Genomic DNA, 12,425 nt, shown 5'->3' with positions numbered 1-12,425 from the left:
TTCTTGTCATGCCTCTTACTGCTGAGAGGTGCCACTTCATAACACGTTAGCAGACTGGAGAGATCTGCAAACTTTATTCTTTAAATTATTACTCAGCTAATACACGGCAGAGTTGACAGTCTCTGAATTTATTGTTCGTTAATGCTAATCATCAGAATTTTAATTAAAGTATTATCTGGTGTATGTGAAAAGTAATTATGTGCAACTAACGTAAGTTGTATGACAGGCTAGTATTTGCAGAGAAATGCATTGTTGGCGCTAGAACTGCTCATATAAAATGAAGTGGTGTTTGTTTTAAAGTGAAAAATGTATACATGAAGCATTAAGTGAGCTGTTATCATCCAAAAGTTAATCTAATGCTAATATCAACCCAAAATCAAATATATTACTCCCAGATACTTTGTTCTTTCTCATTTTTCAAGTCTGTTCAGCTATAGCTACTATTCTTTGTTAGACTGTCATTAACGTATGTGCCATTTTACCTTAACAAATGGCTAGGAAGTCTGTACCAGCTTTGCTTAGTTGCAAGGTATTATGAGTGCCCAAAACCAAAGCAAGTCATATTTGAGGACTGCTTGTGCCTAACATATTTTTGTTGCACAGTCTGTCAGCACATTTAGTCTCTGTAAGAGCTAGTAATGACCACACACATTCAAATGCATAATTAAGCGTTCTTACTGAGAAAAAAAAAAAAAAGAGAGAAAAAAAAAAAAAGATATTCATGTATATCTAAAGGTAACGCAATTCATCTTCACTGTCTGGCAGGATAAAGTAGTGCATTTGTGAAGTGTTTTGATCCATTTACAATTAACTAGGTAGCAAACATCCACCCAGCTAAAAAGGACACCCCAGAACTGATTTTACATGACAAAAACAAACTTCCCTGATTTGCGACAGACAGAATTCCACTAGCAAAAGAGTTAATATTCATCTATCTGTAGCTTGCTAGGGGGGTGAAAAGTTTCACTCTAGAAAGTTACTGAAGATAGCTAAAATGTACTTATAGTACAAGTTTTCTTCTTAAAGAAGAAATCGAGAATAAATGAAATGACTGCTCGAGTGAACTTTTTCAGTGAAAAAGTCCTTCACTTAGAAAAAAGTGTAAAAACAAACAAAAAACCACACCTAAGAATACTAAGAATTTAATTCCTCACTATTTCAACTGAAAGGCAATTGTAGACCTGGACAGTACTACTATCCTGTGTGCCTTTTCAAGGCGTAGATGCCTCATGTAAAGAAAGTGAAATGCACTCTGCTTTGAACTCTTGCTCATCTGCCTGATGAAGTACACCCAGGCAAGATATGCTGAAGACATGACAACTCAGAGTAACAATTTCTTTTGATAGAGTTACCTTTAGAGAGGTTATTGTTTTCTGTAAAATGTGAGGGGAAATAAGTGGAATCATCCCATCAGTCAAGTCCCTGGATAACAGCACAGTTGTTATTCCACATTAGTCTACTGGTGTATCTGGAAAACATTAATCTGTCAAGGTGTAATATGAAGCAACTTCTAAAGCTCCTATGAAAAATTTCACATAATTTAACTATAAAAAAACATCCCAGAACCTAATTCCTCTCCTTGCTTACTTTCTCCTGCTACTGAACTTCTGGTCTTCTCTCTCTGATTCCCCATTTCATACTTTTCTAGCATGTCCGCAGCTTCCTTCTGATGATCTAGGAACATGCCTTTAAAATATTGAATCGAGACTTTGCAAAGGATAATGCACAAAAGCCAAAATGAATATATATGCACACTGCACTAAGTGGGGGAAGAAAATCCTAGAAGTTAAATTTTTAAATACATGCCATCATATCACGCTAGCTCTGCTGCAGATACGTTACTGGCCCTGAGTCAGAAACTATATCAACAACCCCATAAGTATATGCAGGCCATTTGCTTCACATTCATATATTATAAAGAGATTTGTTAGCTTCACATGCCCACTCATTTAGGAGAAACTTGTCATGAAAAAGGTTATATAAAAAAAATAACACCCATTATTCTTATCTTGGGTCTTTGACAAATATTATGGCATAAACAGCAGTGAGGTAGGAACTAATACATAGTTATTTGCTACAAATTTCTGCTGTGAATTATGCTGCTAGTTAAGTTAAATAGAATATGCAGTTTGGGAAAAAAAAAGAAAAGCCCATGTCTCAAAATGAAACTTTCTCCGAGCAATATCGTATCTATGCTGGCTCAGAGTAAAATTGCCATTCTGACTTTTCCTTCATAAAAGGCTGTGAAGCCAAAGCTATCCACTGAATCAATTCTCCCACTCTCATTCTAAACAGTTGGTACTTTCCAGGCTAATGACCAGTAGGAGAAACAGGAATTTACAGGTCTGTTCCATCTGGTCATCAGAATTCGTTAGAGCTAGCAACTGTATTGAGGCATACAAATAATATTAGAAACCCCAAAGTACAAGAGTCTAATTTGATATATTTGTAAAGCATCTCCAAAATAATACATACAGCGATACCAGAATTTTGTGACAACTCAGCAATACACTTTGTTGTCTTAGCTCCCTAGAAATACAGTACTATGGGAACACTGAAGAGGTGGCAAAAGTCCTCCCCTAAATGTCCTAAATAGCAGTAAACAGTAAGAGAATTACATCAGTATTTACTACTTTAAAACTGCTATGTAAACCTTGCTGCAGAGCCAATTAAATGCCATTCCTTGAAACAGCTCAAGACACCTTTTTCCTTTTTTCCAAAACTACTCCTCACTTTTGATGTTTCATATTTCTTACCTCATGAGAAAAGTCAGCGCATTGCCCATGTCTCTTTCCACATCTATGAAATTAATTCAGTCCAACAGGGACAGTAGTCCTTAAGACTTCTGTGTAAGTAAAAGTTAACTAGAGGAACTATATGAATGAACAGTTTTCTTAGAAGTCACTACAAATAAAAAAAAAAATGGGACAATGCCAACTTTGCATTCAACAGGCACTTACAAGAAATTATTGTGTACCATAACCACCTCTTCTATCCTTGTCTTCAGCACTGTTTATGTCCTCAGTCTGCATGCACTACTGTGGTGTCACTTGGAAATCATTATTATAGCTGAATGACTAGCTGACTGATTCGGCTAAATCATCATAAGCTTAAGACGATTAAAAAAGCTTTATATTGATTTAGCAATATAAGGGACTTTTAACCAGTTTAAAGAGCATCTCTACAAGGTGGTGGCATCAATTTAACTGATCCGTTTAGCGGTTGATCCTGTTAGATAGATGCATCAGTCTCACTGGATCACCTACTAAACAGATGAGTTAAATTGATACACCTCCTAGCGTACAGAAAACATGACTTGAAATGCACAATCTCCTCCACAGAGGAGAAAAACAGTTATGGTAAGAAAAGCTCTTTTTACATTTCTCACATTTTTATGTATATTCCCTGTGTGTCTTGCGTTTCAAGTATTTTTTAGGGCTGCCATATTTACTTCCAGAATTTCACAGGCAGCAATGTGTGAATGGATGCCCTACAATTTTTCTAATACTTTGGGGGAGCAGCAGACCTACTGCACAGAGTGCGCAAGTGATTAGTGTGAGCACCATAAACCTGTCATTTCCTGAACTTATGAACTTATCAGGCTTATTGTATGAGATATATCAAACTTCCAAGGAGGTTTACACTTTCAGCATGTGTACTTAAAAAAAAACAACAACAAAAAAAAAACAAAAAGAAACTCAACTTCTCAATTTCCTGGACAGCCACCACAGATATAAAAGTCCTCAAATTCCTTTCAGATGAAATTTCTGACCAGGTAAATAAAATATATATGTTGAAAAAAATGGTTATATTCCACCCCTATTATAAAACAGAATTTTACAGTTCTCCAGTTCTCCCATTCATAAACATTAATGCAGTGCTATGAATTAAAAGTGATTTTACCCTAAAAATCCCAACAGACAAGGAGTAAGAGTAAAGCATAGCATATGAAAATAAGAATTGAAAATTAAGAAATACGTGAAACACACCTCTACTTGTAATTTTCCCAAACTGTAAGAGAACCTAACTGAAACTCATTTTCAGACGCTACATGCTTGTCTAGGTCACTCTGTTCTGTTCCCCAGCAATTGTTTCCAAGAAACTGCCTGATACCTGGACAACAAGGCTTTTTCACTATCTGCAATTATTTTTTTAATTGTGTATTCTTAGCATTAAGAAAAGAAAATTTGTCATGCAGCAGGAGTGCAAGAAGTAGGTTCTTAATGGTTAATAACTCAGGATTTGTCACTTCACTCTCTTCAAGAGATTGCCCAGAAACCCATTGTTTCAGCTTCCAGCTTGTTTCCCATCAAATTACTATTAAACTACTCATAAATTATTACACAGTTGCTTCACAGCCTTGCAATACCAATTTTAACAGTTTCAAAGAGTCTGTAATACCAGCTTTTGCATTTACAAAATGAACATGAGCAGCAGTAAAATATGCAGTACGGATTAATAAAATTAAAATCCACCAAGAGTTTTCCCTCTCTAGTATAAAGTCTGAAGACTCAGCAGCCTTTCCGCAGCTTCCTAAGATCCCATAACCATCACTTGCTAGCATGTCTTGCAACTTGGAACACATGAAAACAGACTGCAAAGATGAAATAACCACCAAGATTCTTGGCATTCCGTAACAAATTTGACAAGATATATATCTATATATTTATATAAATATATTTTATATATAAATATTTTTAAAATTTTACAGCTAGCCTCCGCGGTCTTTAAATCAGTTTAAGGTTAAAACACAGAATGGCCTTACAACCATTTCAGAAAATGATAAACAAGCACATCTTGAGATAACAACTAACCACAGTGATCTTCTGCCATTACTGGGTGAGCTGCTAATTATTCAAAAATAAACTTTCATTGTAAGCTAAAAACACGAGGAAAAATAAGATTTGCATGGTGAGGGAAACAGTATTGAGCATAAGTCCATGTGAGAAAATCAGACCCATCAAAAAAGAAAAATCTAAGTATTCATTTAGTCCACTGAAGTAAACATAATCGAGAGATGAGCATTTACTTTTCCAAAATGTATCACGGAAATGAATAGCATGAAGGAAATGCAGGCATTCTACATATCTGCTCCCTTATGCTGCACCAGGACCATTAAAACCACATGAATTATTTTGTCAAACTGCTTAGGAAGTTCAGAGATGGTCTTAAAATAGTAATTTGTCTCAAACTTAGTATGAACGAGGCTACTTTATTCTCTTTAAACCTTAATTAGCTTACTTTAAATGTAAGTTGTGTTATCAAAGGTAATTAATCATATTGTAGGGTGGGGTTTTTTGAGCTTTAAATTGACTTACATTCTGCTGCTTGGTATAATCTTGTGCCCGTCTCTAAACCACGTCACTTGTGGTCTTGGATAGCTGAGGATGTGCAGGAAATTCAGAACAGCAGCTTGCCCTTCAGTCACTGTTTTTCTCTGGTTTGTGTCCATGAAGTTTCCCATGTCTGTAAAGACAAAAATTACATTGAGTCCTGGAAGTTCTTGTCTCACTCCCCATTTCATTTCAGTGGCCAGAAAAAGAAATAATTCTGCTTTACAATAGTCATTGACATTGCTATAATTAGTCAATATTACATGACATATCATGAGACAATGTTAATTAACACAGATTTGGGTGAGCAGTAAGGCATAAGGCAAAGCCAAGTGTTGCTAGAGCACACAAGAAGTGCATCAGTCAGCAGTACAGAATGGCAACAGTGTTCTTTTCAAATACCAAAGTGTTTTTAACCAAAAGTGACATTTTAATGCAGTTTTTGCTGTTTTTGTTATTGTTTTTAATAAGTCCTTGTGGTATATAAAATAAATTCCTATGCAATGCAAGGAAACACAATTGGTACGTGTAATTTGATGAATTTCTGTTCACTAAATATTTTTATCATAGCATCTTTCCTTCTATTCTACACAAATAAGCAGCTGCATCACCTGTAGTCAAATGAATGAATAGCCAGATCTGAGTAAGCCATTATACCCACATGCATATCAAAATAACAAGTTTATAGTCATGTTGGTAGCAATTAGTTCTTCTGGCACTATACTATGATTCAAATAGGTCTTCGACATTTACAAAAGCATCAGTAGTATTCAACAGCAGCTTTTAGCAAAAATATTAATGGAAGAAAGAAAACAACAATTGCAGAACTCCTGTTGCTGAAGGTTTCATTTCACAGACAAGTTCATGCATCTATGGAGTCCTTGTTAAAAATTCAGTGAACATTTTTTTTCCTTGGATTTCTTTTGCTTTTTGTATCTTATTTCTATCCATTAAAATGAACAGGGCTGTAGGCTCCTACTTATTCACCCTCCAAAGAACTTCTATGCATTTTAATTTGCTTTAAACCAAGAAACCAATACACATGACTATTCTGGTTTCTGCCACTGAATTCTTTTGTTTTGTTTTTAGAGGCCACGGGGTTCTTTACAGGCTCTCTGGGGCAGAGAGATGCAAGGGACATGGAAACATGGAAGTACACTATCAGGTCTGTGGATCAAAGGAGATTAGAAGAGATGGAACAAAAACAGGAATTAAAAACACACGGTATTTTACAGCTTTAATTATCTTTCTGATTTTCACGTTATTTATTCAGACATAAACATCACCGTATTCCTCTGTTGCTCCTTATTTCTTACAACTGTAATCATATCAGCTACTTGAAGTTTCAAACCACGTAGGTGGATCTAATTAACTTCCCTGTCATAGTTATTTTAGTCTTCACAATCCAAGAGTTTTAAGCCCGTTCTGTAACTAAGATTTACTCAGCAATTTTCACACACATACCTGTTCCCATTCAGTTAAGTCATACATTAGCATGCATTAAGAACATTTTAAAAATTATTTAACAAGTTCCCTACTACTTCAGATATAGAGGACAGGGAAAATACCTCAGATCTTTCTCAATCCAGCTTATTCTTATGCCTTACAATTTTCCACTAGAGATCTTAAGTTTCTTAAAGTGTATCAGTGAGCATTTTGTAGCCAGTGGCAAAAAATAGTTTATTTCCTGTAAACCCATCTGAGTTAAACATCTAATACACAGTTCCTCGTAACTCTCAATAAGTGGATAAGCTGACTTGAGTGACCCCTTCTAATGCTACTTTCCAGTATGTTTTCAGAAATAAAGTAAAATTTGGTAAAATATCAGGTATTTTATTACACCTACGTACCTTAAAACAATTAATTTAGACTGAAAATGTTAAAACACAATCACATAGTGTCAGTAGCTACCTTGGGTATAGGAGAAAGGATGTTTAAAGCTGGTAGAACACTGGAATCCGTGCGATAAAGTGCAAGTCTGACTGAGAAGTTTCACAATAGAAGCAATATAGGTCACTATAGGATCAAGACCAAAGATCTCCCAGGTCACACAAAATCTGCTTTGCTTTGTCTCAATGGCTTTATCAGTGCAAATAAATAAATAAATAAGCTGCTTAACTCACAGAGAGAAGTCTTAAGAGACAGCTTTTTAGCCTTGTTCCCACTGCAGAACTACATATTAAATGGGGGGAGGGAGGGTGGAATTTGAAAACTGAAAAGTAAACCATTACACCTCTTTCTCTCAAGAACCACCAAATACACACACAAAAAAAAATAAAAATGAAAGCCTGGAGAAATAAAGCACTTGACTGAACACTTTTTCCTCATTCAGAAGGGAATAAAGCTGTCTTTTCAGAAGACAAAATTCTTGAGCAGTATCAAGGTAAACTATTCCTGTGCCGCCTCCTCCCCATCACTCCCACAAGCACTTCCTCAAGAATTGCTCCCTGTGCTCCGCCACTACAACCATGGTACAGCTGTGTGGGGAACCAGATGGGGGGGGCGAGAATGAACGATTTTAACAAACCCTACAATTTTTATTTTCCCAAGTATTGGAGAAGTTTCTCAAGTCTACAGCTGCACAAACGAGCTTTCCAGCTCAGCCTAAAGGGATAATGCACTACACTGCGGTACAAGAGTGGGAAGAATTAGTGGGAAGGAGGAGGAGAAAATGAGGACATTTCTCCAGTACTGGTGCCAGATTTTTTGCTCCCTGAAACCACACCTGTGGATGCACCTCCTGAGGCTTTCAGGCTAATCTAATGGCAGTCTGTGATAGAAAGAAAAGTATCTCACACTCACCTTCCCTTTTCCTTCTTGATCCATCTTTCCCCACTGGTCCCTTCTTGCTCCATCTTCCCTGTTGGAGCCCCCCCACCCCATTCACAGCTGCCTCACTTGTACCAGCTTTCACTAGATCCTCTGTGACCTGATACAATCCACTAAAGCATAAAAATATTCTGAGAATTATCTCCAAGGGTCTGACACATGTCAGACAAGATCACTAAAAGAAGAGCATGCAGCAAGGGCATTAGGGGTGGGAGACGGCAGAGGAGGAAAATCCCATTCTGACAGCAGAGAATTTTTACATTAGTATCTCTGAAACAATACCACTGAGAGATCAAACATCAAATTATGTGACTATGTCTGTAATATCAGTAATTTACTGCAATACAGTAAGTTAGTGAACGACACCAAAACTTACATAGCACCAACTTAAAACTGTTTTTACTTTCAAGCACAGAAAATTCCATGTAACTTCCCTCATGACAGAGTTAATAATCTGCATCAGTTCCTTGGAACTTTTTTCTAATAATTCAATTTAACTGAACTCCACTTTGTCAAGACATTTACTACCACTGAATTTTCATTTATTGACACAGAGGATGAGAAATTTGATCCCATGTATCAGATTGCTAACATCCAGGATAGAAAGCTGTCTCTCAATTTCTTTGTTTTAAAAGACTGAAGCTGAATTTTACGATTACTGTATCCAATAAATAATGAAATAATAAGTCTGTTTGGGGAACAGACTTTATTGTTTGGTTAGCATGGTTTTGGCTACGAAACCTGTACTTTTCTATCATAAAAGTTATAATCTGAAATCTTCATAGAGCTGTCCACCACACTGTTTTCTTTCAGATATCCTCTCCTGTCTGCCGGGCTTTTGTTTTTGATTATTTTGTGCTATATAGACTTTGTTAAACCCTGCATATTGGAGAAAGACAATATTTTTCACTCATACTACAGCCATCTCCACATCATCTCGTTTTGATTGTGTGGAAGAGTTTAAACCTCCCTCTAAAGAATTAATATTGCATCATTTTCTGTTTGTTTCCCAGAAGATATCTACAGTGAATATGAAACTTCTTGTAAATATAGTAATTTTAAAAATTAATTTTATATCCAATACATTTTTGAACTAGAAAATATAATTGGAACATTGTGTTTTACCCACAGAGTCAGTTAGCTAATGCATGACAGAATAACATCCATTCAAACCTACATGCCACCTGAACTTCAGATCTTCTTTGCAGCAATGCCCCCATCCTGTTTCGTACAACGCATTGATAAAAGCCAGCATCGGACCTCTGCAAAGCTGGGATGATGTACCTGCAAGACAGAAGTGCAGAATTACAACACTCTTCTTACCTGCCGATCCATGCTACTTTCTGTGGCATTTCTTATTGCTCCTTTAATACTTTACACATTGTCTCAAAGGCATACTGTATTTTATCTTATGAATAGTAGTCACATAGTCTCTGGTCTATGGCCACAATATTAGCTGTATGGTATCAAATTAAAAATACTTTTTTTAATATGCATTAAAAAACCCTGTCTTAGGAACTACATTTGGTAAGTACTAATTAGTCTCCACAATTTTTCTTGAAATATAAACTTAAATGTTTTGCTTAGATTCCTCTGCCCTCATTCATAAGGCAAAGAATGCCTGGTATTTTATTTAGAGGTGGTACAAGAAGACTACCACCTAAATGGAGGCAGCAAATAACCTCACAAAAAATATCAAAGCTCTCCAATGAAAAAAGCTTTTTACTACGCTGTGTGACCAGCGTAACTCAGAAGAGCACTGGAAAAGACACGGTGCCCTGTACATTGTATTTGTTTTGCCCTTCAGTATCCTTAAAAAGTCACTTATTCTGCTAATGCTTACCTTCCTCATTCAACTATATCTGATTACCTAACATGAAAATGAGCTGATAGGCACAGTTTTAATGTGAATAAAACACATGAATAATATAGATAATCCTGCATTAAACAAACATTAATCAAAGCACATATTCCCCCTGGTCACCTTCTGGAGATATTATGGTAGGATTAATGAAAGTCTTTATGAAAAGATAAGGGAAAATAATACTGCTGAATTTTAATCTTTGAAATTTAATTCCCCTAAAAGAAAGGATCTCTTCCCATACTCACACATACTATAGACACCCACATACAGAGCTAATATGTGGAAAGGATCAGACAGCATAAAAACAAAGGATATACAAGAAATCTACTTTAAGTGATAAGTGAAGTCTATAATCACTGCATTATAATTACAATCAAAGACATTGTAGCAAATAGGTCAGACAACCTAAAATGGCAAATAAAAACAGAGCCCAACAAATTTCACCAAGGTGATACCTAGAAAACCCTGGCTCCCTAGGAGCAATTATAGGCAATTGTGTCATCTGCCTGCACGCCTGCCTTAGCTGACTCCTCCTGACCTGCTTTGGAGCAACCAGCAAATTTTCTTTACTGATTACAGCAATTTGTATTGGGAAGAGAAGGAAGACTCAAACCAGTGCTCTGTTAGGGAGCAGCAAGCCAGACAATCAGACACAAATACTCGGTGTCCAGTGAGTATACATAACTGAATTAGCCACGTTGCCTCATCTGACAAGTGCGACATAAGAAACAAAAAGCAGGTGAAAAAACAGGGCATAGGGCAGAAATAAACACAACAGAAGGCTTCCTAAATTTCTTCCAGATTCATTTGCTTCTCTGCCAGGCAGATGACTGCTGCAAAGCATCGCTAGCCAAAAAATAATATTTGAAGATTCTGACAAATATCGACGGTTCTTCGTAACATTTAATTTTACCACAGTTTACAGCTTTACAAGCTTTTCTTCCTCCCATAAAGACTTGGTATTGTACTTGGCTAGCATTTATTCTTCTGTTTGTCTATTAAATAGAGCCAAAACTAAAGGCTTCTTTCTTTGCTATTCCTCTGCACCAAGACATAAGAGAGTTCATTTTTCTGCTATTAGGACAAAACAACTCAATTAGATCAGAAATATCTTACATTGGTTTTCTTTTGTGACTTATTAATGTTTCAAGCAGGAAACATTCTTAATATGTAGCCTAAAGAAAAATCTTTTAGCAGGAACACTTTTAGGAGCTTACAGTGAAAATCCCATCTGTGCTGCCAATTTCAGCACAGCCCAAACCTGCTGAGCACTGGGCTTCCCAGTGCACCTACCAGCCAGCGCTGTGCAGGTAAGGCAAGCAAATGGGCACTCGCTGGAATATGGTCTTGGAAATAGGATGATTTTGAATTTTTTTTTCTGGGTAATTGTACAATGGGATATGTGCAGACTGTCAAAGAAAAAAAAGGGCAAGAGGTTGAAAAATATTTTGGAAGGGTGTTTTAAAAGGTAAGAAGCAAGGAGGAGGAAAGTACTGTGACCTCTAAGGAAAGAAGTAAAAGGACATAAAAAAGGTTTGGCTGGTGCATGGCTCTTGTTTGAGATAAGAGGGGGAAGAATGCTGAATGAACCGGCACACAAATTTGATGCCGGTCAGATACTTTTAAGTAGTTTGCCAAGGAAGTGCGCTACTGCTTAGACATAACATTGGTTTCTTAAGCTCAATTAAATTAATATCCTCGGGCCACAACAGCAAGTAAGGAAGATGTCTTCAGTCCAGAACTTAATTCCTAAGGAAAAAAACTGGAAGAAAGTCACTGCCTGAACTTTGAACACTCTTAAATTATAGACACAACCAAAATTGCTACTTCAGTCAGCAATATTGATTTGTTTTCATTACATGCATCTCAGATCACAACGAACGTATAAGGTTGTTTTATAAATTCTTAATAGAAACTAGTGCATGCACAGTCACTATAAAAGCCAGGCTATGTGCATAATCAGCATCGTTTACAAAGAAAAGCTGTTCATTCAGGGTCACCAATGTCAAAATGCAAAGACTCCAATTAGTTCTTTACTCACTTGGTGTGTTATAATAAGCTTTGGATATTTCCAGCCTATTACAATATAGACATTACTTTAACTAAGACACACTAAGTAATATCAATTACTGAAAATCTTTGATCGATGATTCAACTTGTAGCAGAAGTCACTTACACAGGAAAGATTCATGCATTTAAACAGAGTATTTACCTAAGAGTTGCAGAACAAACTATTATAGGGTCAAAGTTCAACTTTTGCAACTGGAACTTTTATGTCTAAGCATATTCGTACTTTGCTTTAATTCTTCCTAATGCACCTATGCCATGTACACTTTCTTGGAAGGTTAAAATCTTCACATGGCCACAGAATCAAAACCCTGTTTGGCAATTCTCTGGCT

The 12,425-nt window shown here is 36.4% G+C and overlaps 1 protein-coding gene across 1 annotated transcript in view; it reads right to left on the bottom strand.

The window, feature by feature from the left end:
- The window catches only part of SDK1 (sidekick cell adhesion molecule 1), a 392,668-nt gene that overhangs the window by 266,369 nt on the left and 113,874 nt on the right, over window positions 1–12,425 (bottom strand). The window contains exons 3-4 of the mRNA XM_068699921.1: window positions 9,340–9,446; window positions 5,319–5,466 (exon numbers count right to left, since the gene is read on the bottom strand). Coding sequence (XP_068556022.1) covers window positions 5,319–5,466; window positions 9,340–9,446 — 255 coding nt within the window. The remainder of the gene's footprint in view (window positions 1–5,318; window positions 5,467–9,339; window positions 9,447–12,425) is intronic.

The sequence above is a fragment of the Anas acuta genome, chromosome 15 (assembly GCF_963932015.1).
Source record: "Anas acuta chromosome 15, bAnaAcu1.1, whole genome shotgun sequence".
Taxonomy (NCBI): Eukaryota; Metazoa; Chordata; class Aves; order Anseriformes; family Anatidae; genus Anas; species Anas acuta.
Note: the sequence above shows the minus strand (reverse complement) of the source record. Positions and strands in the feature narration are given on the sequence as shown.